The 27753-nt window shown below is 46.4% G+C and overlaps 1 protein-coding gene and 1 pseudogene across 1 annotated transcript in view; one reads left to right on the top strand and one right to left on the bottom strand.

Annotated features, from left to right (window-relative positions):
• The window catches only part of MYO1E (myosin IE), a 247587-nt gene that overhangs the window by 108037 nt on the left and 111797 nt on the right, over positions 1–27753 (top strand). The window contains exons 3-4 of the mRNA XM_075531887.1: positions 5310–5399; positions 7544–7638. Of these exons, the coding sequence (XP_075388002.1) occupies positions 5310–5399; positions 7544–7638 (185 nt within the window). The remainder of the gene's footprint in view (positions 1–5309; positions 5400–7543; positions 7639–27753) is intronic.
• On the bottom strand, positions 19287–27262 carry LOC142426116 (myosin light polypeptide 6-like; annotated as a pseudogene).

Raw genomic sequence — 27753 nt, 5'->3', positions numbered from 1 at the left:
CTACTTTTAGGCCGAGCTCTTGTGGATGGATTCTCGAATCCAGTCATGAAAGCACAAACCGACAAAGAAAACATAAATAGCACCTACTTCAAATTTAAAACTTTTGTTCACCAAAAGACTGTACAAAAAAAGCGGGGAAAAAAGAAGCTACTGGCTAGAAGAGTAGCTTTGGAAACCACATCGTCAACAAAAATCTAACCACTAAAATATACATAAAATGTATTTTGATGTATATAGTTTCTATAGTCATGGAAGGTGGATGAACCTCTGAAATGATTGTTCTAAGATAAACTTTAAACCTTAAACCTAAATGCCCCTGAAGTCTTCTCCAAACTGAATAACACTTTAGGTTCACTTGTAAAAATAAAGGGTCATTCATTATGTGCTTTCAAGAACTATTTATATGGCCTCAAACTGGCAGCAGCAACAGGAAAGATGAGCTAGCCACGTAGGAGGCAGTGTTCTCTGGTTAAGAAAGAGGAACCACTGGGAAAACGAGGAGCAAGAATGTCGTCAATGTCATTTAATGGCACATGACGATGACAATGTTGACTTGGTGTTTACTTTTCCGTGCCTAGTCTCATCAAAAGGAGCCCTGTTGACTTAGTGGGTAAGAGTTGGGCCGCTAACCACAAGGTCAGTAGTTTGACACCACTAGCCCCACCGAGAGACAAAGACAGAGCTCTCGACGCCTATAAAGAGTTAACAGTAAATCACAGTGTCAGTTAGTTCTCTCTGGCTCTGTGGGGTCACTATGAGTGGGCATCGACCCAATGGCAATGATTTTTTTCTTTTTTCTTTATTTTTTGGATTCTAATCAACCATAGCAAAATAAAATGTAAGGAAAATAAAGAAAATTACAGGATAATATTTGAAGGCATCACAAAGCTATCCAATCACCCTCCTTCTTTCATCCGTCAGTCTTTCCACAGCCAATGTAAGAGTGCAGCTAAAATACAGGATGTTCAGTTACATTGTAATTTCGACTATTGCCTAGCATAGTACTTCTACCCCAAAATTTTATTGTTGTTATTGTTCATCCAAAACAACAAAGGCAACGTTGGGGACAAAACTCAGATTTAAAAACTACTTAATGTTGATCTGGAATTTCAGTGTAATTTGGCATCTTGTTTTTTTTTGTGTGTGTTTTTTTTAACATTTTATTAGGGGCTCATACAACTCTTATCACAATCCATACATATACATACATCAATTGTATAAAGCACATCCATACATTCCCTGCCCCAATCATTCTCAAGGCATTTGCTCTCCACTTAAGCCCCTCGCATCAGGTCCTCTTTTTTTCCCCTCCCTCCCCTTTCCCCCCTCCCTCATGTGCCCTTGGTAATTTATACATCGTTATTTTGTCATATCTTGCCCTATCCGGAGTCTCTCTTCCCCCCATTCTCTGCCGTCCCTCTCCCAGGGAGGAGGTCACATGTGGATCCTTGTAATCAGTTCCCCCTTTCCAACCCACTCACCCTCCACTCTCCCAGCATTGCCCCTCACACCCTTGGTCCTGAAGGTATCATCCACCCTGGATTCCCTGTGCCTCTAGTCCTCATATGTACCAGTGTACAGCCTCTGCCCTATCCAGCCCTGCAAGGTAGAATTCAGATCATGGTAGTTGGGGGGAGGAAGCATCCAGGATCTGGGGGAAAGCTGTGTTCTTCATCGGTACTACCTCACACCCTGACTGACCCATCTCCTCTCCTAAACCCCTCTATGAGGGGATCTCTAGTGGCCAACACTTGGGCCTTGGGTCTCCACTCTGCACTTCCCCCTTCATTCAATATGGTATATACATACATACATATATATATGCATATATTCTTTTTTTTTTTTTGCATGATGCCTTATACCTGGTCCCTTGGGCGCCTCATGATCGCACTGGCTGGTGTGCTTCTTCCATGTGGGCTTTTTTGCTTCTGAGCTAGATGGCTGCTTGTTCACCTTCAAGCCTTTAGGACCCCAGACACTATCTCTTTTGATAGCCGGGCACCATCAGCTTTCTTCGCCACATTTGCTTATGCACCCATTTGTCTTCAGCGATCCTATCATGGAGGTGTGCAGCCAATGATATGATGATTTTTTGTTCTTTGATGCCTGGTAACTGATCCCTTTGGGACCACTCGATCACCCAGGCTGGTGTGTTCTTCCATGTGGACTTTGTTGCTTCTGAGCTAGATGGCCGCTTGTTTATCTTCAAGTCTTTAAGACCCCAGTCACTATCTCTTTTGATAGCCGGGCACCATCAGCTTTCTTCACCACATTTACTTGTTCACCCACTTTGGCTTCAGCAGTTGTGTCGGGAGATTGAGCATCATAGAATGCCAATTTAATAAACGAAAGTATTCGGCATCTTGTTTTTTAATGAATCTACTAGTTCTACCAATAATAAAATGGCAGTGTTGTTACAAAGACATTGTAGCTTGTTGATTCAGTGTGTAGGCCCTGTGGATCCAGACTACCCGAGCTTGACCCACAGTTCTGCCACTGACCAGTGTGTGACTTTGGGCACATTTTAAAATGTCTTTATGCCTCAGTTTCCTCAGAGTAGTAAGATAAATGATCGTGCCAAGGCTGTTGTTAGGTTCTTAGGTTGATACGCATAAATGTTGGCTTGGTGTTAGTTTGGGTTATTGCGTTTGGCTGCTTGCCTGTGAGGTTGGAGGTTTGTGAGATCAGAGACACGTCTGAGGAAAGGCCTTGGCAATTTACTTTTGGAAATTCAGCCTCAGAAACTCTACAGAGCACGGTTTTGCTCTGACACGGCTGAGGTTGGCATGTCGTTGTCACATCAGTTCCAGCTCATAGCAACCCTGTGTATAACAGACCAAAGCGCTAACTGGTCCTGTGTCGTCCCCCCAATTGCTGGTATGTGTGAGCCCTTTGTTGTACCCACTGTTTCAATCCATCTTGTCCTGGGTCTTCCTCTTTTTCTCTAGCCCTCTGCTTTGCTGAGCTTGATGAATTTTTTCCAGGGACTGGTCTCCCCTTATAATATGTCCAAAATATGGGAGATAAGCTCTCACCATCATTGTTTCTGAGGAGCATACTGGCTGTACTTCTTCCAAGGCAGGTTTGTTTGTTCTTCTGAAAGCCCATGGTACTTTCTTTGCCAGCACCAGAATTCAAGCACATCAGTTCTTCATTGGTCTTCCTTAGTCGGTAGCCAACTTTCACATGCATATGAGGCAGTTGAACATACCGTGGCTTGAGCCTAGCACACCTTATCCTCAAAGTGCCATCCTTGCTTTTCAGCACTTTGAAGATGTTTTGTGCAGCAGATTCACCCAGTGCAACGCATCGTTCTATTTCTTGACTCCTGCGTCCATGAGCAATCTGTGATTGTGGATATAAGCAAGATTAAATCTTTAACAACTTCCCTCTTTTCTCCCTTTACTATGATGCTGTCTACTGCTCTAGTTGTGAGGATTTGGGATTTTTACAGTGAGTTGCAAGCCACACTGAAGGTTGCAGCCCTTGACCTTCATCAGCGAGTGCTTCAAGGACGCTTCCCTTCCAGCAAGCAAAGTTGTGTCACCTGCGTATGGCAGGCTGTTAATACGCCTTCCTCATTTCCTGATGCTGCATTCTTCCCCACATGAGCCAGCTTCTCCAGTTATTTGCTCAGCAGATACAGATTGAGTAAGTCTGGTACGAAGATACAACCCTGAGGTCACCTTTCTAGATTTTAAACCATTGCTCTGTTTGAACGACTGTCTCTCATTCATGAAGAGATTCCAGATCAACACCAGCCAGTGGTCTAACATTCTCACCATTCTCAGCATGGGCCATAGCCTGTTATGGTCCCCAGAGTTGACTAGTTTAGAATCATCCAGAAAGCGCCGGAGTCTTTCTGCTATTCTCGGCTTTAGCTAAGATTGATCTTCCATTAGTTCTGATAGCCTTTGTGTCATGTACTGCTCTGGATCTGGTTGGAATTTCTGGCAGCTCCCTGCCAATGTACTCCTGCAACCGTTAATGAATAATGTTCAGCAAATTTTACCTGCATGTTATAGTAATAATATTGTTTTTAAATTTCCACATTTTCTCTCCAAGAAAAGTTTGATCTACACGGTTTTTCTCCCTGCTTTCTCCCCAGCATTTACGTTGGTGCCAGGCATATAGTAGGCACTCATTTTAGATTGGCTGATTGTGGCTGAATAAATGAAAATATATTTTATCTTTGTAATGGCACATCTCTTATTCTGACACATAAATAATATGAGTTGTGCAAACCTTTCAAGGCTCAGTGTACATAAGTCCTCTTCCAAGAGGCCTTTCTGAATTCTCGAAGCAAAATGAATACCTTCTTCCAGTAAGCCAAGGATGCCTGACGTGCCATGGGTTAAGCATTGAACTGCTAACTGCAAAACTGGTGGATCGAGCCCACTGGCCATTTTATGGGAGAAAGACGAGGCTGTCTGCTCCTGTACATGTTGACAGTCTTGAACACCCTAAGGAGCAACTCCACTCCTTCCTATAGGGTTGTTGTCCTAGATAGAGCAGTAGTTCTCAACCTGTGGGTCGCGACCCCTTTGGGGTGTCAAACAACCCTTTCACGGGAGTCGCCCAATTCATAACAGTAGCAAAATTATAGTGATGAAGTAGCAACAAAAATAATTTTATGGTTGGAGGATCACACATAAGGAACTGTATTAAAGGCATTAGGAAGGTTTAGAACCACTGTCCTACAGAGTCCTATATGGACTGTGGCAGTGGGTTAATGGGTTTTGCCAATCCTGACTTGTGCAGCTCACTGGAGCTTTGCCATTTCCTTCTGTGAAGGCTGGACACTGTGTGGATAAATCTCAATCGCTCCATTACCATCTAAGCATCTCTGGGGCAGTGCTGTGTTCAGTTCATCTTGTACCCTTCTACTTGTTCCATGCAAAAATGAATGTGTTCTTAGTATACTTGAGAGATATGAAAGTTACAAGGAAAAAATAGGTACCCTTGGCGATAGGGAACAATAATTGCTTTGTTCACTTTGAGGGCATTTCTCCTTTGTCTTCGCCTCACCATACGTTTCCCCAGCCTTGAAAGACTACGCTTTTATTCATTCAAAATAACGATTTCTTCGTGCAGCCCCAGAGTGCTCAAGCGCATTACTCGGCCTGAAAAGAAGCACACCGTGAGCTAGTTGGGGGTGGTTCATGGACCTCTTTATTTGTAAGATTTTTGAAATCAAGAACTCTAGCTTTGTGCTTGGACACTGATGAGTTCTTGAAAATCTCTTTACGTAATTTGGAAATGTGTACCAGGAAAGATTGATGGTGGTCCTTAACTGAGTTTCCACTCAGACGTATATTGGATCCGTGTTAATCTCTGTCAACCCTTTCAAGCAGATGCCTTACTTCGGGGAAAAGGAAATTGAAATGTACCAAGGAGCGGTAAGTTCTCTGCCACAGAAATGACTGTCATTTTTAGGGCTTTTCTGATGGAAGGGTAAATGTGTTTCATTTTTCTCTCTCTCTCAAAGCCAGCATTACATTTTTAACTTTCTGACGATGCATTATTTATGGGGGAAGCGCAAGTAAGTGACATTGTTTTTTAACGATGCGCTTACTCCTTAGAGTACAACTCCAAAAAGCATAGCACAAATACTTGACCCTAACTTATGCATAAAATTCGTAAGATAAGACCTATCACCTACAGTGTGAAGGGGGTTTCTTACTTTCACTTATGCCATTAAATTTTAAAGAGAAAAAATCAGTAAAAGGTAAAAAAAAATTTTTTTAAATCTGGTGATGAGAACCATTCTGTCAGAACCAGGACTTTCATTAATCTAAGGCTTAAATATGAAAGAAAAAGAAAGAACCTTCTCTTAGTTCATCTCTTAAAAGCTCCAAGGCCACATCCGTGATGTCAGAAAAATGTAAGCTATGATCCTCATGAATCTATTCACCTCCTCGGTTCGTCCCCACCCTGGGCCTCCCCGTCTCTGCATCCTTCCCCCATCCCTCCTTCCTCCGAAGCAGAAATACAAGCGTGTTCATTAATCCTGACCCCTGGAAGACAAACAAAAGAGAGCCCCACACATTCATCAGTTGAAGTGGAAGGCAATTTACCCAGAGCAAGAGCCCACCCCATTGTTGCCGGATGAATGGTGCTGGTAGCGGGAGCCGAAGGAGGCTGCCACGCGGAAAAAAAAACCTTTGATAATGCTGCCTTTATGGGAGCCCAGCACAAGGAAACCCTGTCAGCAGAGGCCGGACCCTGCCCTGGCACCCTGATCAGCGCTGGCAAGGCCTCCTCAATGATCGCCAGGGCGGCGGGGTGGATGGAAGTAGATGTGCGCTGTTTCCTTCCAGTGTTTTCAAGAGCATCGCTGCTGACAAGTCCCTCTTAGACCATCTCTTTTGAAGAATTACCTCTAGAGAAGGCCTCTCACATTGTAAAAAAAAAAAAAAAAAAAAAAGTCATTCTTTTGACTGCTATTGGAACCGCATCCTAAATGTGATATTTGTGAATGGCTGACACTCTGTGGGTTAAAGTGCAAGCATGCTAACTCCTCCCACAGCAATGGCTAGGCTACTGCCCTGCTGTCACAAACAAGACCCGAGGCTCGACGAGGTGGAGTACAAGGAGTGAGGATTTAAAATGAGGTCGTAAGGACTTTCTGGAATCTCAAGGACTGGACAGAGGAAAAGCCTAATCTTCAAATTAGCTCCGTGGTTCAACGAGACCATAGGTGAGGAAGCAGTGGGTCCGGGGAATGGGGACCAGTGAGGGACAGGCAGGGTCTCCATGTCTCTTCTTGAGATGTGACATCCTCCCTGCTATGCGTCAAACCCCCTGAAATGTAAGGGGTGTTCTTCCTCCAGCGACGCACGCCACGTCAAGGAATTTTCTTGAGGAAAGCCACTAATGTGGGTGGCAATACATGGAATGTGTAGCAGGACTGACGTCAGCTTCTGAGTGTGAATGTAGGGCAATGTATTTGGCCTTATGTGCATGCATATTTGTCCCATGCAAGTAAAGCACCAACCCGGCAGACTGTCTTAGTGTGGTAAGATCCCCCTCCCTGCCCTACCCTCCCAGTGGAAGCAAAATGACTGGTCAAACCAGTTTATTCCTCTAACGAACCACACCTCTTAATCTTCCTTTAAGGAAAAATTAATGTGTTCTACCCCCACCCAGAGATATACTCACATCATTTTCTCCGGGATCCCAGAATCGACAACGTGCCTCTTTGGAAAAGTCTATAGGCATTTAGAATTGAGAGAGACCTCAGAGCCAGGGTGACGGTAGTCTTAAGACCTGTTACAGCCTGAGTGTGTCACACACACTTGGAAATGGTCTGTCATCTGCAGAGGCGGCCTGGGTGGAAGGGTGGGGTGCTGGAGTCGCTGACGATGCGTCACCTCGAAAGGCCAAATCACACGTGTGGCTGCTGGAGAGTCCGGATTCCACGTTCACCTGCAACTCTCCGTGAACCCCTGAATTACGCAACCGTCACGGGGTGAATCTCATGGTGGCTCTGTTGCCAAGGCCGAGAAGCTACATTGAAAGTCTTTTCTTTTTGCTTTTGTAGGCCCAGTATGAAAACCCACCACATATCTATGCCCTTGCAGATAATATGTACAGAAACATGATCATTGACAGAGAGAACCAGTGTGTCATCATCAGGTATGAGGAAAATCATTCTCAGTGGTTCGCTTGGAGGGTGGGAGGCTGTGCTGGGTCATTGAATTCTGTCACGAAGCCGTAGCCTGGGGCGTGAGAGGCTGCTTGATGTGCCTTGAAAGATGTATACTGACTGCTCTGGGTTTCTTTTACAACTTCCAAGCATCAAACATAAGGAGCCCGTAGTGAATTAAGGGTTGGGTTGCTCACCGCAATCTCAGCAGGTCAACCCCACCAAAGACGAGGCTTTCCGATTGCAGCCTTGGAAACCCACAGGGGCAGTTCTGCCCTGTCCTATGGGGTCGCTACGGGTCTGCATCAATGGCAGAGGCTGTGAGCCTCCCTGGGTTGGACTTACTGCTTAAGGCTTTAAGGCTTCGCGTCCACATTGCCAGTTGAATCTTTTTTTCCTCTGGTCACTAAGGGTAAGTCTTGCCATGGGGTGCTGAGCTAAAATGAGAAAGCACCTCCTCTCCTATATGACCGATGGATGGCTTTGGTCTAAGCCGAGATGGTTTCTGTCATATACATGAGAGGCCTTCAAAGAAGAAAGGAAGCGAAGTTGTCCCCAAACCGTTTGAAGCCCCTTTGTATATGTCACAAGGAGCCCTGGTGACACAGAGCCCTTCGGGGCTGCTAATCGAAAGGTCAGCGGTTCTAATTCACCAGTTGCTCCAAGGGAGGACGATGTGGCAGGCTGCTTCTAGAAAGACTTACAGCCTTGGAAACTATGGGCCAGTTGGATCAACTGTGAATCTGACTCAATTCGACATCTGTTGTTGTTTTTAAGGACACAGTGTCCCGAGTGTGTTGCGCAGTTTTGTCAGCTGGAGTCCTTTTCTTTAGGTTCCTGTGTTGTTAATTCCTAATAATTTAGCACTTCAAGTGTGAATGCGCCGTTGTTTACCTCCAGCACTCTGCGTCCAGGCCAGCACTAGACATGTTATGCTCCATCTCAGCATCGTTTTACCCAGCTCCCCTCGGCGTCCTAGCTGGTCTGAAGTGCTTGGAACATTTTGTTTTCTGTGAAGGAACTTTGTCAACCATGTACACCGTCTGGACGTGCATATGTCCATCACTGAGAAGGTAGTTTTGGTTCTTAATCTGAAGCATACCCAACCTCCCAATGCAAGGCCTGGCAGCGCTTCATTCCACACGTTAACCTTCTGTCGGGCGGCACTCCTCCTGTTCTGGCTCTCCTGATGGTAGGCTGAAATGTGTATTCTTAACTGCCTTACCACACTTGCCTATTTGCTTCGCACTAGGTCAGTGGTTCTCAACCTGTGGGTCGCGGGGTCTTTCGATTCTTAACAGTAGCAATGTGACAGTTGTGAAGTAGCCAGGAAAATAATGTTATGGTTGGGGGGTCACCACCACATGAGGAGCTGTGTGAAAGGGTCACGGCATCAGGAAGGCTGAGAACCACTGTACCATGTGTTCGTGTGTATACACATCGTTTTCTATGTAGAGTTTCTAGGTCATGTAAATGGATCTCGCCTCCCCAGAGGCGCCGCGGAGGAAGAGTCTGGTGGAAAACCAGCCAGTCTGGTGGAAAAATCAACCCTTGAAAACCCTATGAGTCAGCTGGCTTAACAGCACCGGGTTAAGCACACGTGTGAGAATAGGATTTAAAAAGGCAATTTTTTAATGTTTCAAGATAACGATAACAATACTACAATAGGAAATCTGATTGCCGAATGCAGCTTCAGATTTTTTCCAGTTCTTTTTGTCATTAGACTGCGTGGTAAAATATTAGGTTTTGAAAGTCCCTGTGGGGTTGCTGTGGGCAAAATCCACTCAGTGACAACGAATTTGTTGGCGGTTTCGTGGTGTTGGAGGTGGTGCTGCCGTTCAACTGTCCCTCTCCTGGGTCGTCAACAGGCAACCTGGCCTGCAGTTAGTTTCACTTATTCCCTTGTGAATTTTAGAGACGCTCAAGTTTTTAAATTTCATTTTAGAAAATTACGTAAAACACAGGGTCCAGAGTCAAACTGTAGAACTGGGTATAGAGTAAAGCGATTCGAAGTGAATGTAGACTTCAAGGTATCTTACTCCTGAATATTCCCGTATGAACCTCTGAACAAGGAAAACCCTTTCTTACTTAACCCCAGGACCATTATCGCAGCCAAAGAATTTATAGTAATCACTTCGTATCATCTGATGATAAGCAATCTGTTTTCACATGTCTCTACCGTCTGTAACCACGCCCTTTACTGCGGGTTTCTTCAAATCAAGAGCTGTCTGTCGCATTTCATCTCTTCAATTCGTTCCCGCAAGTCCACTGTACATTTCCCAGGATCTTGCAAGCAGACCAGTTTGTCCTTCAGGCTCTCCCACCTTTGCCTGCTTGCTTACTCATGGTCTGATTACATGTGTGCCTTCAACTGGATTTCCTGTAAATTGGAGGTGGAAGTTAAATCTGTGATTATGTGCAGGTCAAGCCTCTTGGGCAACTACAGTGCCGAGCTTGGCTACGTGGCAGACAGCACTCCGCTCATGCCCCAGCTAGGGTTCAGGGGCTAATGGCAGGGCAATGAGTGTGTTATTGGCACAAAGGAGAGGAGCCAGCATGAGCTATCTAATGAAGTCTCTTCCCCTTTCTCTGTACTTGCTTTACCCTCTTCCTGGTCTCGAGAGACCAGAGGAAGGGAATGGTCTTATTGCACCTGCTATCATCACCCGGGAAGCTGCCTCCCTCTCACTATCCGCATCCTTCCTGCCAGCACGCAGGAGCTGGGTATCTGCAAGAGGCTGGGGTGAATGGCACCTGCCTGAATGCATTTGGGACTGACAAAGCCAATTAGAACCACTCCCCTGGGGCTGGAGGAGGGACCTGTTCTTCATGCTAAGGGTTTCATGGTCTGAGCTGGAAAATTCAGATACTTTTAATATCATTTAATTAAGAAGTAAAGTTTTAATGATGACAGCGTCTCTTAGCTGTTCTTCGAGATATCCACCTCCTAATTTCCCTTGTGTGGCTTTGTGTCATTAATGAAATGCCCACCCTTCAGGATAACGCAGCACAGTCAGGCAGCATCACCAGTTCTTCCCGTTCGTAATCGTGCTTTCTAAAGGATGAGGGGTGAACTGTCAGCTGAGTGGTTTCTGGGCTAGAAACCAGAGTACAAGAAGTCAAGGAAGGAGACAGGCTACTTTCTCAAGCATAGTCTTCGTGCTTGGGCATTGGCCCTGAATTGTACTGGTCTAGAAACTTGGTTCATCATAACCAGCTAGACTTGAGCATCCTTAAGAAGACGGACTCCTTGCCAACAAGACTGGTTAAGGAGTATTAATGAGTCTCCAGTTCATGCTTGTATAAAGAGAATTCTGGCTCTGGGCAAATCAATTGATTCTTCCTCCCAGGAGCATAGACCATAAGCGCAGGAGCCAGTTGACCATGAGGAGATTTCCTAGAGGGTTGGATTTAGAACATAGGGGTGCTCATACTGGCTAATGAAACAGGTGATAGCAGCCACCTCTACCTGGAGACAGATTCATCACAGAACTGAGAGTATTTGCTTTATAGACCATTTGCTTCCTTCTGCTCCATTGTCCTGACCTCATTCCATGTTGAACACCCCCCTTTTATTAACCTGCACACTTTTTGCCAACCCCCGTCATCTGTTCTATTAAGTTCTAATCAGAGATTAAAAAATACTCCCCGTGTCTTCCATAGCAACTGGCGGACCAGGTCTGGGAGACAGTCTTCTACAGGTGCTTATTTCCACTCCCCTGGCTTGTCTTCTCTCACTGCACTTAATGGGGTCCTGGTGGTGCAGTGGGTTGAGCATTAGACTGCTAACCAAATGGTTGGTGGTTCTAACCCACCAGCTTACCCAGCCACTCTGCAGGAGACAGGTGAGATGATCCGTTTCTGTAAAGATTTCCCACTTTGAATCCCTGTGCGGCAATTCTCTCTGCCTTGTAGGGTTGCCATGACTCACAGTCGACTCAAGGATGATGGGTTTGATTTCGGGGGGTTAGTGATAATTATTTGAAATTCTTGGATTCTCTTATTAGCTCAGCAGCTACACATCTGTTCCATCTCCCCACCCTCTCACCCCTGAAATTCTGATTGGACTGATTTACAATAAGCCCAGAGCATCAATGCCGCCTTCTTCTTCTTCTTCTTCTTCTTCTTCTTCTTCTTCTTCTTCTTCTTCTTCTTCTTCTTCTTCTTCTTCTTCTTCTTCTACTTCTTCCTCCTCTTCCTCCTCCTCCTCCTCCTTATTCTTCTTCCTTTTTCTCAAGCTCCCTGAGCTAGGTGAACACTAAGTCTCAGGCTCCCAAAATCCTGATTCCAGGACACTCCTTTTCTTCAGCACTGTGACCCCAGGCAGGCCAGCGACTCTTCCTGAGGGCTGCCCTCTGCTGGGCGCTCTCCACATAGGTCAATCCCAGCCAACACCTGGGTGCAGGTGTTCCAGTTTCTTAAAGAGGCCTAGAGATTTCCAAAGCTGATAAATAGCAGAGCCTCTCTTTGAATTTAGCTATGCCTGGCTTCAAGCTCCATACAATTTTTCACAATCTGCTGGTGCATGGTGCCTCTCTGTGTCTGAAGCTTTCCAGATATTCATATGAGGGATCTTCAGAAGCCGTGGGAAAATTCCATCAGTCTTTCACTCCATTGCTCATGGCAGCTTTGAAGCCCCTCATAAACTCACTCACTGCCATCCAGTCGATACCGACTCATAGCCGAATACCCTATGAGGAAAGGGTAGAACTGCCCCTGTGAGTTTATGAAAGATTAACCCTTGACAGGAGTAGGAAGCCCCTTCTTTCTCCTGTGGAGTGGCTGGTGGTTTTGAACTGTTGACCTTGCAGTTAGCAGCCCAATGCATAACCACTGTGCCACCAGAGAACCTCATAGAATGGTAATATCTGCTTTATGTCATGAGCTAGGGAAGAACATGCCAGGAGGTCCTCTGAGATAGAGTGAGAGCATGCATTGAGGTCTAGAGTTTCCCTAGCCTTGAGCTCTGAGGTAGTTGATTGTGCCAACCTGGCTGATAAACACAGGTGGGGTTAATTGGAAGGCGGAGGGATAAATGGCTCAGTGAGCCTCACCTTTCTAGTTCTCAGGTCTCTTGCTTTGTGATGGTCACACCAGGGTGCAGCTGCCTTAGCCAGTTCCCTGTTTCAGCTGGCAAGGCTCACTTCCTGCGAGACATCCCCAAGGAGAAGCCACATGGATTTACCCCATTGCAGCCCTGGGTGCTGGAGCAGCCATGTGGAGACCCCTGCCAGCGCTGAGTTGCTTACACATTCACTGATTCAGCTTTCCTCCTGCAGTCAGCATCAGCCTCAGTGAGATGGAGTTGCACATATGGGTTAATGAGTTGATGTTGGATTTGTGGGCTGGGCAGCACTGGGTTGGGATGTTTTCTTGATGTGCACTTACCCTTTATGTAAAACTCTCTGTTATACATATGAGTTGCTGTGGATTTGTTTCTCTAAAGTACTCAGACTAATACAAGCTCCTAAAAAGTCCTCCCCTGCCAAGACCAGAGTTTAGGTCACCTGCACTGTGGACATGGACCCTGAGGCTCCCTGCATGGCCCATCAGGAGACATGATAGAGATACACAGGCTGATTGCAAGGGCACCAATGAAGCCCCATTTCTAAGCCAGGAGGGTATACAGAGCCCTGTTTTTCTCTTGCCTGGCTTTTTAATCCCTGGGAACACATGAGGGGGTGTGGCGAAGTATTGCTGAACAAAGGCCTGGCGGTCTGCTTCTGCAAAGATTGTTGTGGTTGGGTGCCGTCGAGTGGATTCCAACTCATAGTGGTCCTGTGCGCCAAAGAATTAAACCCTGCACGGCCCTGTGCCAGCCTCACCATTGTTCCCACACTGAAGCCCATTGACACAGTCTCTGGGGCAACATCGTCCCCTTCTTCCCAAGCATCATGTTCCCCAGGGACTGGTCTCTCCCAAAAGCATGTCTAGTGCACGTGAGAAGTCTCACCATCCTTGCTTCTAAGGAGCATTCTGGCTGTACTTCTCTCAGGACAGATGTGTGCTCTGTTGGAAGTCCGTGGAACTTTCCATATTTTCACCAGCACGGTCATTCAAATGCATCGATTCTTCTTGTACCTTCCTTATTCCGTGTCCAACTGTCACGTGCCCATGAGGCGGTGGGAAATACCACGGCTTGGGTCAGGCGCACTTTAGTCTTCAAAGTCATATCTTTGCTTTTCAAACACGTTAAAGAGATCTCGTGCAACGGATTTACCTACTGCAATAGGTCATTTGCTCGCTTGGCTGCTGCCCTGTGGAGAAGTTCTCGGTAACTAATAGGGTCGCCGGGAGCTGGGTTCGACTTGATTATTTTTAGTCCATGCATGTGCTCAGTCCCTGACCCCTCACAGCCTAGGAGGCCGCCAGGTCAACTTCACCCACAGCTCCATCCCGCTGTTCACCCGTGTCTGCCCCTCGGCAGCCACCTGGTCTTAACTGTGTGCATTGACCCGGGACCGTCCTGTGCTGCCAAGGGATGAACGCCTGGGCTCCATGTCGGACTGCGAATCTCAAGGGCACAAGTTTGAAAGCGCCAGCCTCTCTGGAGGAGAAAGAGGAAGTTTTTCACCCCCGTAAAGATTCACACTCTCAGAGCCCCACAGAGCCCGTCCTGTGGCGTCACTATGAGCCAGTGTTGGCTCCATGGCAGTGACTTTGGTTTGATATTTTTTTGACACATAAAATGAAGTATCGATGTACAACAAAGTGAGCCTGTATAAAATGGATAGAGTCTAATAAACCTTAAATAAATACATTTTCCTATCTTTTCAGAGTTTAGAAAAGCTCTTGGGGGGGGGGTGATGTAGAGCCTATTCTTTGGAAACTCTCCTGCCAGCTCAAATGGGTAGCTACTTTTGATGCGGGTCAAAAGAGACACAGTGACGCCCTTTGAGCTCCTCTCGGGCTGTTCTCCCTTCCGGGGATGATCTCTCCAACTCCCCGGAAGCAGTTCTCATCTGCCTCAGCCCACCGTGACCCCTCCACTATCTGAAGGTCTGTGACCCCTCAGGCACCCCTCATCTTGACCGCCTACTCAGTGTTGTGTGTGTGTGTGTGTGTAAGCACAGATGAGCCCGGTCTTGGACTCTTTGGTTTCCCTGGCGTGCACACTGTGTTGTTAGTGAGAACAGTGAAGCGAGAATGCATGACATAAACTCGAAGTGGTAGCTCCATGGAGAAAAGGGAAGGTGGATTTGATCTGGAGCAATCAGATAAGATGTCACCAAGGAGCCGGGACTTGATCAAGGTCCCACCACCAGGAACGGGGAATGAAGAAATTGAGGTGGCTGGATGACTTCTGGAAGACACGTGGGGTGATGGGGAAGAGATAAGGAGGATTCTTGGTTCACATAGCATTTCTATTAAAAATTTAGGGACCAGAACTTGGTCTTCTTTTTAAAAAGTGTTTCCTGTTGTTTATTTAAAGGAAACTTGGTGATATTGTGACGTAGATGCTGGGCTGCTAATCACAATGTTGTTGGTTCAAACCCAGCAGCCACACTGTGGGAAAAAGATGAGGCAGTCAGTACACATTTACAGCCTCAGAAACCCTATGGAACAGGAGGACTCCGTCCTACTGATGGCAATGGCTATCGTTTCTATAAAGGAGCCCTGGTGACATAGTGGGCTGGGCATTGAACCACAATGTCAGTGGTTCAAGCACACCAGTTGGTTTGGGGGAGAAAGATGAGGCTGTCTGCTCCCATCAAGATGTAACCGTCTCAGAAAAGCTGTGGAGCAATTCTACTCTGGCCTATTGGGTCACTGTGAGTCATAATCAACTTGATGGCAGTGAGTTCCGCTCTTTGTTGTTGCTGTGGTTGTTGCTTACTTCAGGAGCCATGGTGGTGCATTGGGCTGCTAGCAGAAAGATCGGTGGTTTGAACCCACCAACCGCTCCAAAGGAAGAAAGACAGGGCAGTCTGCTTCGGTAAAGATTTGGGAGCTCAGAAATTCTCTGACAGTTCCACTCTGCCTTACAGAGGCGCTAGGTGACACTGGGTTGGATTGGGTTTTTATTGCTTATTGCCGTGTTAACAGAATTATTTATCTGCTGGCCGGTGTCTCCTTGAATGACAGCCTGGAGGAGCTACATACAGATGGACCTGGTGGCCCTGCAGATGCCTCGAAGGTCTTTGAGCAGGGCCATGATACCACGATAGGCAGGGTCACATAGGCTTGTGTCTTGGTGGACAAGAGATAGGATCTGAAGAGGATGTGGAGATCTGCTGAGGTGAAAAGGAGGAAATGGATGTGTGGTTCTCGATAAGGAATGAGTGGGTGGATGTGTGCGCTGGACGAGGCCCGTGGACAAGCTCAACAGGCACGGCTTTGTTATAGCCTCATCGACGGAGGCGAGCACAGGAAGGGCAGGCAGACACCTGTGAGTTCAGTGAGTGAGTAACCCAGGTCTGGGAGCTTGCTCATCTGCTGTCCTCTGACAGCTGGGGTTTGGAGTCGTGATGGACATTTATGTCTCTGATTCCTTTGGGTGCTGACAGTGTCTGTGCAAATCTGTTTAGTAGAATGATCGCGCTGTGCTAAAAGAACTGGCACATTTCCCCATGATTTGTACCGTCTGTACCTAACCAGAATAAGGATTCGAAGAGGACACAACCCCGATGCACACTCTTCCTGATTTTAAACCAGACAGCATTTCTCTTGTTCTGGTCACACAAGTGCCTACCCGAGCCACGTGCAGCTTCCACATGAGCACAATGTAGTGTTCTGGAAGTCCCGTTCTTCTCAAGGCTTCCCATAGCTTGTTATGATCCACGCGGTCGATGCCTCTGCAGTCAATGAAACACAACCAAACGTCTTTCTGCTGGTACTCTCCGCTTTCCGTCAAGACTCGTCGATGTCAGCAGTGATCGTCTGTCTGTCTTCTGCTTTCTCTTCTCAATCCAGCCTGACGCTCGGGCAGCTTCCTGCAGACGTTGTTGCAGGATCTTCAGCAAAATATTACTTACATGTGAGATCGATGACAGTGTTCTATACTTTGCTCATTCTGTTGGGTCACCTTTCTTTGGAAGGGGTACAGATATGAATCCCTTCCAGTCAGTTGGCCAAGTGATGGTCTTCCAAATTCCCTAGCATAGATGAGTATTTCACTGCTTCATCAGCTGGTTAAGGCATTTCAATGGGAAGTCCATCAATTCCCAGACACCTGTTTGTGGTTAATGCTTTCAGAGCTCCTAGAACTTCTTCCTTTAGTGCCCATGGCTCTTGCTCATACGCTGCCTCTTGACATGGTTGAATTTTGACTAGTTCTTTTTGGCACATTGACTGTGAATTCTTATCTTCTTTTGATGTTTCTTGCATCATCAATATTTTATCTATAGAATCTTAACATATTTCAACTCCAGGCTTGATTTTTTTCCCTTGCATTCTTTCCGTTTTAGAGATGCTGAGCGTGTTCCTTCTTTTCGACTTTCTAACTCTAGGTCTGTCAACATTTCATTACAATATTTTACTTTGTCTTCTTGAGATGCCTTCTGACATTTTCTGTTCAGCTTTTTGACTTCGTTTCTTCCACTTGCCTTAGCTACCCTCCAGTTAAGAGGAAAGTTTCCATCTGCGTGCTGAGCAAATAATTAGAGAAATGGGATTCTTTGAGGAAGAACGTGATACCAGGATTGGAAGAAGACTTATTAGCAACCTTCCATGTGCAGTTGACACAACCTTGCTGGCTGAAAGTGAGGAGGACTTGAAGCACGTGCTGACGAAGATCCAGGATTACAGCTTTCGATATGGATGACAACTAATATAAAGAAAACGCAGATCCTCAAAATTGGACCATAACAGAAAAGCACGTAATTGTCAAGGACTCCATCTTGCTGTGATGCACAATCGATGCTGATGGAAGGAGCTATCGAGAGAGCAAACAACACACCTCATTGGGTGAAGCTGCTGCACAACCCTCTTTAAAGTGTGGAAAAGGAAGGAGGCTCTTCTAAAGACTATATTCAGTCGTCTCTTATACATGTGAAAGTTGGACATGGAATAAAGAAATACCGAAGAAAAATCAATGCTTTTATTTTCACATTATCTAATTTTCTTACATCTTACTTGTATTATTTAATGGACAAACACAGAGAGAAGTAGGCGATGGTATAGAAATCTTAATTCTATAAGACACTTATGAAGCCACTAAGATATTTCCAAAAACTAGCTTCAGTGGAGCTTCTTACCTTTATTCGGCTCCTGCAGCTACCACGAAGGGAGCAAATCCCCATTCGAGTTCTTTCCATAGTGCACCATAAAAGGAAGCATTGCAAATCCACCCAGGTGTCTCCGTCACTCTGGCCCCGTGGATCCAGCTTCTCCTGGCCGGTTTCCGATGCTGCCCCTCCTGTCTTCCGCTCTTCTTCATCCAGACGTTCCGGTGTCTGGTGGCCGTAGTTATGCCCATGCCCATAAGCAGGGCCAGGTATGTAGGAAGAGTTACCGAAGGGAATCTGACCTCTGAGGATTTAATCGACATTCAGTCCTCCAGCTGGAGCCCAACCAGAAATGAGGAAAATGGATGCATTTGAATCATGAAGAATATGGTGGAGGGTAATTAAAGTATCATGAACTGCCACAGAAAAGTGGGGGAAAGGAGATGCCGGGCAGTGCAAGATATGATAAAATAATAATGTATAAATTATCAAGGGTTCAGGAGGAAGGGGGAAGTGGGGACGGGGAGGGGGTGAAGAAAAATGAGGAGCTGATTCCAGGAACCCAAGCAGAAAGTGAGAGTTTTGAGAATGATGAGGGCAACGAATGTATAAGTGTGCTTTACACAATTGATGTATGTGTGGATTGTGATAAGAGTTGTATGAGCCCCAATAAAATGATTTTTAAAAGAACAAGCAACTCTATCTTGGAAGATGTACAACCAGAATGCCCCTTAGAGATGGAGATGGTGAGACTTTGTCTCGTGTGCTTTGGATATGTTGTGACAAGAGACCAGTCCCTTGAGAAGGCCATTGGGCTTGGTAAAATGGGGGGTGGGGGTAGCAAAACTGAAGAAGGCCCTTGGTAAAATGGATTGACACGGTGGCTGCAACAATGGACGCAGACATGAGAGCAAAGGTGCGGATGGCACAGGACCATTCCATTCTGTTGGAACCGACTGGCTGACACCTACCAACAGCAGTAACTCCTCGTCGGAGGGGGGCCCTAGTGGCAAATAGACCACAAGGGCAGCAGTTCGAAACTACCAGGTGCTTCTTGGAAGAACGATAAGGCTTTCTATTCCTGTAAAAAGTTAGAGCCTCAAAAAGCCTCAGGGGCAGTTCTACGTTGGCTCTGGCCTACAGGGTCACTGTGAGTCAGAATCAATTCGACGGCAGTGAGCTGGGTCAGCCTAACCGGGCATGATCTAGGCAGCCTGTCTGGAGGCGTTTCTGATGTCCTTGCCAAATGACTTCTGTGGGGACTTACTGGGCCTTGGAGAACAGGTAGGCGGTAGCTACCCTGTGCTGCCAAACATGAATCCCATCACCTTGGGCCTGCATCAACTCTGACCATCCTGGCCTGTTTTTTGCTTTGCTTTGTCACTGCTGTCACCTTGAAATGCTCACATTGAATGCAGCTTCTATTGTTGGTTTGTTATTGTTGCTGTGTGAATTGTCTGAAACCCTTGTTTTCAGGGAGGGGGCGCGGTCGAGAGGGCCCACCACACCAGTTTATCAAATTCGTATCCTTTGTGTCTTAAGTAGCTGATGCAGAGTCGGTTTTCAAAGACTAAAGAAAGAGGGGAAAGAAATTTGAAGGGAAATCTAGAGGCAGAGGAGAGAGTGGTCAGTACTGAATCTAAACAGTCTCACCAGTCAGCTTCCGGATGCATTTTGCAGAGGGCTCACTACTACTGGCAGGAAACCCACACGACCGTTAGCATTCGGTTTGAGTTCTTCTCCTTGGCACTCCCAAGTGTCTCACTGATTCTCCAGCTGTCTTCCTGTCTTTGATGTATTTTAGGAACCTTTCATTGTTAGTTTTGGAACTCTTTTCAAGGTTCTCCTGAGTGTCATTGGTCCACCCAATTCTTTGTTTTTCTCAGCAGTTTTCATCTTTGAGCTCCCGATCACTCAGGCCTGCCTGGAAAGGGAGGGCATCAGCTCCCACCCCAATTGTGCGGAGGTGTGCATGAGCACCACCTCTCTGCTTGTAGATTTGAAGGGCAAGGACCCAAACCTACTTTCTCCCCAAGCTCCTTGTGAACCTTAACCTTCCAACCTGCTGTGGGTCTGCAAGTGTCCCATGCAAGAGCGGACTCAGTGACTAATGCATAACCTGTATTCATAACTAAGTCTGACACCTTTGGCTTTCACCGTTTCCAATGTGCACAGCCACCTCTCCAACTAGCTATCGTCATCAGCTGTCATCGACTGGCCCCAGATTCTCAATATCTGCCATGCATAATGAAGCAGATCCCTTACCATCTTGTCGATGCCAGCACACAGTTCTGAACCAGCCCAGTGGGTTTCTGAGACGGTGACTCTGGAGGGGAGTAGAAAGCCCAGCCTTCCCATAATCAGTTGCAGATTGAACACCGCTGTGACCCAGAGTTGCATTGTCCGACTTCCATTCTGGAAGTGCCTGGGCACGCTTTCTTCTAACTAGGTGTTCACTGGAAAACTTGCCTTTCAATGGAAACAGCCTCATGGTGTTTCTGAGACTGTAAATCTTTCCGGGGAGCGAAACAACTTCATCATTCACCATGCTGCACTGGGGGAGCCCAGGGCTTAACCTACGGTGCCACCTGGGGCGCCTTAACTCAGTATTTCAACCCTTTTGTAAAAATCAAGAGTGTCAGAGAGGCAATGAAGCTTGTTTAAACGCTCACATTTAACACGCGGCAAAGCCACACTGGCTTCGGCAGGTGCTGCCCTCGTTCCACTGTTCTCTATTGCTTGGTGTCAGCAAAGGTTAGATTCTCTGAATTACCTGTCCCCCTCACCATCACGTGGCTAGGTGGAAAGGCCTCGGAGGGGGGGGGGATGAGTCACAGGTGGAATCTTATTCTGGCCTACCTACAGAGGGTGACTTCTGGGAAGCCTCGGTCTTGTCATCTGCAAAATGGGGTGAAGGCCTCAAAGGCGTGTGCAGTGTCCCTCTGAAGTGTTCGTGGGGTGTGCGTCGTGCCGGTTAAGTACTTTTAAAGGATGACAGAGTGCTGTCGAGTATCTGTTAGTAACTTTAAGAGGAATGCAATGCTAGTAAGTAGCCCAGCTGGGCCTCAGACCCGGGCTTCAGACGAAACATGGGGTTCGCACTGGTGCCTCAGGCTGGACCGAGATGACCACTGTTGATTGCCTTGACAACTTGTAGGTGGGAGATCTCGTGTGCTTGGCACCACTGCGGGGCTGAGCGTTTGTCTGGGATTGCGGAGAAATACCAGCTCTGGGTCCGATTCACATGCTCCTCGGTATGTTAAAAAGTTGTCTTTCTTAGTATTCTGTCATTTGCCCCACAATGTCTACATTACACGTAGCCATTCTATGTATTTGAGGGTTTTTTTAGTCTTGCATGTAGATTTAATAAAATATATTACTTTTTGAGCATTTTATAAGTAAATGGTTTCTATCCTTTTTTTCCCCCAATCATTTTATTAGGGACTCATACAACTCTTATCACAATCCATGCATACATCAATTGTGTAAAGCACATTTGTACATTCATTGCCCTCATCATTCTCAAAACACTTGCTCTCCACCTAAGCCCCTGGCATCAGCTCCTCATTTTTCCCCTCCCTCCCCGCTCCCCCTTCCCTCATGAACCCTTGATAATTTATTAATTATTATTTTGTCATATCTTACACTGTCCAGCATCTCCCTTCACCTACTTTTCTGCTGTCCATCCCCCAAGAAGGAGGTTATATGTAAATCCTTGTAATCAGTTCCCCCTCTCTACCCCACCCTCCCTCTACCCTCCCGGTATCGCCACTCTGACCGCTGGTCCTGAAGGGATCATTCATCCTGGATTCCCTGTGTTTCCAGTTCCTATCTGTGCCAGTGTCCATCCTCTGGTCTAGCCAGATTTGTAAGGTAGAATTGGGATCATGATAGTGGCGGGGAGGAAGCATTTAGGAACTAGAGGAAAGTTGTATGTGATTATAAGGTCTGAGGGAGAACGCAGCTCCAGCCCTGAGACCTCCCTCACTGCCCCACTCCCCACCCTGGACAGCAGAGACGGTTTACCGAGGACAGGACGTGGTTCTGTCCCCTGGCCCAGCAGGGCTGCCAGGAAGGGAGATAGTGAATGGAGTCTTTGGTGCGAGCTGCCCAGAAACCTCCTTTGATGTGGTTTCTTATTCTTTCAGAACTATCTTGTCTCGGGATCACAGGGAAGCAAGCTATTATTTGTTAGTTCCGACTGTGTGTAAGATAATAAATGTCTTTTGGCTGAAGGCTTGCCCAAAGGAGTGTGTATCTATAAAGACTCAGGAGTAGACAAACGCTTGATTATATCATCAACTATGCCATTCATCAAGGTGCCCTGGTGGCTTAGCAGCTCCATGTTGGGCTGTGAACCACAAGGTCAGCAGTTTGAAACCACTAGCCGCCCCATGGGAGAAAAACGGGGCTTTCTGCTCCCCTAAAGAGTTGCCATCTCAGAAACGCACAGAGGCAGTGCTACCCTATCCTATGAGGGCACTCTGAGTTGGCATTCACTCAATGGCAGTGAGTTTGTTTTGTGGTTGTTGTTTAATGCCATTTGTCCAGTGACTTTGGGAAATATTGTCGATTTTAATGGATCCTCCAACCCTCGTGAAGGTTTTTACCCTCATCTGAGGCAGTGTGGAGTCCTGGGTGGTACAAACCATTAACAAGCTTGGCAGCTAACTGAAGAGTTGGAGGGTCAAGGCCACCCAGAGGTGCCTCAAAAGCCTCACCACTGGAGATACATTTTAATCTTGGCACATATGGGGTCGCCATGAATCAGGCTCCGGGCTCCGACTGTCTTGAGCCCTTCCTTGGGGCTGGAAACTCCTTTGCCACTCACATGCTCTGTCCGTCATGAGTTTCTTAGCTCTTTACATTAAATAATGATGATGATAGTACCAACCTCCCAGAGTGAGGAGGAGGATCACGTGCTGTGGAAATGGAAGCATACTACCTGGCATGCCTTAAACATTCAAGGATTGTCCGCATATTTTTATTGCATCTGCAGTGTTTCTGTTGCTACTTGGAAATCTCCTTTGGAATCAATATTATTTCTCAGCTTCCAGGCTATTTTTCAAGGAGTCCTGGTGGTCCAATGGGTAAGCTCTTGGCTGCTAATTGGAACTCAGCAGTTCAATTCCACCAGCTGCTCCGACGGAGCACATAAATTCTGTGAAGTAGTTCCACTCTGTCTTAGAAGGTCTCTGTGAGTTAGGATGCCACAACAGATTGCTTTTCAGTCACAAATATGTTCATCCTTCAGAATTATTTTTATTAAAAAAACCTTGTGTACTTTCAATCCTTTGAAATAAGCATCAAGTTCTGTCTATGAAAATAGAGTCTAGTGGGAATTTTCAGGACTTGGTTGTCTTGGTGATTGCTGATCTGTTGACACAGTGGGCCCTGGCTCCCCTGGTTTCCATGACACAACGGTGACCCCTGTGGTTCTCCTTCCCCCTCTCAGACCTCTCCATCTTGTTTTCTGTGACTCACAGCCACAGAGTCCATCCCAACACATCATGACAGGGCAGAACTGGCCCTGTGGATTTCTGAGACGGTAACTCTTTACGGAAGTAAAAAACCTCACTTTTCTCCCAAGGAACATCTGGTGGTTTCAAACTGCTGACCTTGGGGTTTGTAACCTAACAGATAGGCCACCAGGGCGCCTTTATGTTCTCTAGGGAGCTTCTTTCTCAGAGTACTCTGAAATGCCCGTGATTGCGCTTCCTGTTGAGATGCTGGGAGCTGCTAGCAACAGAAAATCAATCTGACTCCTCCTGGCTTAAAAATTAAGGAAATGTCAGTGGATGTCAAGATATGCAGAGGTTGTGTGGATCCAGGGCTGGTTGCACCAGAAGCCCCATGGGGCTGCAAGGATTGGGTCCTTCCCATCTGATGCACAATCCAGCCTTCTTAAGATAAGTCCCCAAGTCTAGATGGTGCCTGTTGGCTTTCAGTAGCCATCAGAGAGGGACAAATTTCCTTGCTCACAACTCTCTCTTTCAGAGACAGAAACTTCTCCCACTGGTCCTTCCTTCAGTCTAATTAGACCAACTTTGTTGTTTAATGTATAGATTCTTGACAGTAGCCAGGAATCTGTTACTGATGGGCTTAGCATGAGCAGGGTCTGCCCAAGGAGCTAAGACACCGAGTCAGCTTCCTTATGTGTGATTCCCTTCTCATGAGCACCATAATGTTTGGGCCTCTGAGCTTTAGCTCAGGCTGCGCTCCCACACACTATTGTATATATATATATATATATATATATATATATATATATATATATATATATATATATATATATATATATATATATATATGCCACCTGGCTAACTTCTTCCTGTCTAGTTGGGATTTCACCAGTGACTGCCTTTGGGAAGCCTCCTAGCACACATCTGAATCAGGAAACTCCCTAACCCTTTTCCATGTGTCCACTGGCAATGGCTGTACACTTGCTTGTCTTTCCCAGGAGGCAGTCGGCTCCCCGACAGTGGGACCCACAAGAGGGTGGGATTAGGGTCTTAGACAATCCATGTCCACTGAATAAATACATGAATACCACTTTATTTGAGTTTTGTTCTTAAAAGTCTGAATGTTGTAAGTGCCTAGCTGGGGGGGGATGGAATATTAACAGAAATTACGTCAAAATTTAAAAGATTTATTCATTAGCAAGTCCCCCCAACAAGTCAGAAGTCATTTCTTTTCCTGAATCTATTTCTGGTTTTGCTCATGTACTATTTTTACATAGTTGCAATCACATTTACAGATACGTGGTTTTCTGCTTATATGCAGGTGTTCAAAAAGGTCATGAAAGAGTGGCATTAAAAGATAATAAAAATTTTCCAGGAATTTTTGAAGTCTCCTCATAGTACACTTAGTTTTTTTTTAAGCTGCACTCATTTTATGGTATTATGCAATACTAGCAGACATCTCTAATAATTATAAAAATATTTGGCAACATGAAAAAATGCAGCTAAGGTTAAGCCATAGAAGGAGGCTTGAGAAAGTTCCTGGAAAGTGGAATTAAAGGACGCTATTTTTTCCGTGAGCTTTTTGACGCTCCCACCTTGTACATGGACTCTTTACATTTTCCCAACGTTGTTAAATGGAACTTCACTATTGAGCCTGTGCTTTGAGTGCGAGCAAGTGCAGACTGACCATGATCTGGGAAGTAAATAGTCTGATTGCGCTGACCATTTCAATGATAACTCCCAGCTGCCTTGGAGAAATGAGTTGCTGGTCCAGGGGGGTTAGTACCACAGTCTCAGGATACAGCAAGGTCAACTGGCATAAAAAAATCTACATCCTACCTGTTTGAGCAGTGGCTGAAGCCTTAATTACTTGTTAGCAGCCATCTAGGGTGTCAAGGTAGCAGACCGACATTGGACCTCTACTCAAGTACTCCCTCAATGCAAGAACACTTTCTTCTAATAACCTGGAATTCTGTGATTCTCACCTTCCCGACACGATCACTGAAGACAAAATGGGTGCATAGCAAATGTGGTGAAGAAAGCTGATGGTGCCGGCTATCAAAAGAGATAGTGTCTGGGGTCTTAAAGGCTTGAAGATAAACAAGCGTCCATCTAGCTGAGAAGCAACAAAGCCCACATGGAAGCACACCAGCCTGTGTGATCATCAGGTGGGATCATGGATCAGGCATCAAAGACCCAGAACAAAAAAATCGTATTAATGTGAATGAAGGGAGGTGCAGAGTAGAGACCCAAAGCCCATCTGTAGACAATTGGACATCCCCTTACAGAAGGGTCACGGGGAGAAGACGAGCCAGTCAGGGTGCAGTGTAGCAACAATGAAATATACAACTTTCCTCTAGTTCTTTAATGCTTCCTCCCCACCAACATCATGATCCCAATTTTACCTTACAAATCCGGCTAGACCAGAGCATGTACATGGGCACAGGTAAGAGCTGGAAACACAGGGAATCCAGGACAGATAACCCCTCATGTCCAATAATGAGAGTAGCGATACCAGGAAGGGAAGAGGAAGGTGGGGGGAGAAAAGGGGTACCGATCACAATGATCTGCATATAACCCCTTCCCTGGGGGATGGACAACAGGAAAGTGGGTGAAGGAAGACGTCAGACAGTGTAAGATGTGACAATAATAATAATTTATAAATTATCAAGGATTCGGGAGGGAGGGGGCAGAAGGGAGCGGAAAAGGGATTCCCTGTGTTTCTAGTTCTGATCTGTACCGGTGTTTTCTAAAACTTTACTTTCTCGTAAAGGACCTGATACCAAGGGCTCATGTAGAAAAAAAATGTTTTGAGAACGATGATGGCAACAAACGTATAAATGTGCTTGACACAATGGAGGGATTGTGATAAGAGCTGTACGAGCCCCCAGTAAAACGATTATCTTTAAAAGACAGTGATGAAAATCACAGGCACATGGAAGCATCAGGCTCCGGGACCCGGAGCCCAGAAGAACTAAATGGTGCCCCGCTACCACTACTAATGACTAAACGGGATCGGATTAGGTCTCGGGTAGCGGGAGAAGCGGGGACCAAAACTCAGAATCACGCGGAGCAGGCTTATGGGCCAAATGGAGACCGATGGAACTCCTGAGACAGTCCATCCCCCTTCTAACCCCTCCCGCCCCACATCAGTCTTCTGCTGAGCAGCAGCCAGGTGGACTAGGGTGACTGTGACCCTCGGGGGTATGCAAGCATTAGGATGGCCAAGCATTTGAGATCAAAAGGCAGCATATGTGGGGTTACAGTCCCGCAGGCTTAGGAAAGAAGGAAGAGGGGCAGCGGCTCGCAGATAAGAGGTGGCTCAGTAGAACAGCTTGAATGTTTCACGCTAAATTCCATCACAATTTTATAATATGTGGGTTCCTTTAACCTAATTAAATCTATCGCAGCTCTGGGGACATGGGAAGGGCTGCTCTCTACCTTTCAGCACCATCCGGACGAGCTCTTCATAGTTGATACATCCATGGCTGTCCCCGCGCCCTGCCACCTCTGCTTCTTCCGCTGTCACCTTCTCCATCAATGTGACGAGGACATACTGGATTTCAGCTCCATGACAGTGTCCTTCCCTTTGTCAAACACCTGAAAGTCTCTAATGCAGTCTTCCTAGGTGCCCTGGTCCTTGTTCTGGGCCTTCGTCTGCAGCACAGGCAGGAAGCACTCAAAATCCAGCACGTTCGCATTCCTCTCATCACTATGGAGACTCCCCGGGACCGTGAGCACATCAGCATTGATGGAGTTCTGACCCAGGGCCCTCAACACATCCCCACACTGGCTGTCCAGGCTGTTGCCATCACCTGTTTGCTCAAACTGCTGGAAGACCTCCTTAAACTCCAAGGTCTAGTCCTTGGTGAAGTCACAGACCTTGACTGCTCAGGCATTAGGACCTTTTCCTGCAGTAATGGCCAGACAGCTTCCTTTGGAAGTTGAAATCTTTCCTCCATCTACTGGCGGCTACAAGTCACCATGCTCCCTGAAAGTGACGGGACATCTCCTTAGAGACTCGCTGGATTTCTCTTTGCCATCCATCATTTTCCTATGACATTGCTGTGAGGACCCAGAATCCAGTAGCTCAATGCTAGGATGGTGGATGCATTGTAGAGATGGACTTAGACCTTCGGAGGCTCCAAATCCTCAACAGAAGGTTCCTCGTTCTCTTTCCTACAGCTTCCTCTTTTAACAAAAGGCGGGGTGGGGAACCCTCACACCATCAAGTGTATCCCAATTCATAGCCACCCTGTAGGGCAGGGTAGAACTGCCTGGGGACAGGGATGATCCAAGATTGTAAATATTCACGGGAAGAGAAAGCCTCATCTTTCTCCCCTGGAGGGACAGGTAGTTTCGAACTGCTGACCTTGCAGATAACAGCCCAACTTGTAATCCACTATACCACCTGGCACCCCCCTCAAATAAACACAAAAATACATTAAAGTGGTTGACATCAAGTCCGCTCCAATAC

Source organism: Tenrec ecaudatus, chromosome 14 (assembly GCF_050624435.1).
Source record: "Tenrec ecaudatus isolate mTenEca1 chromosome 14, mTenEca1.hap1, whole genome shotgun sequence".
Classification (NCBI taxonomy): domain Eukaryota; kingdom Metazoa; phylum Chordata; class Mammalia; order Afrosoricida; family Tenrecidae; genus Tenrec; species Tenrec ecaudatus.
The sequence above is the reverse complement of the archived record's forward strand: the minus strand, read 5'-3'. Positions and strand labels throughout refer to the sequence as shown.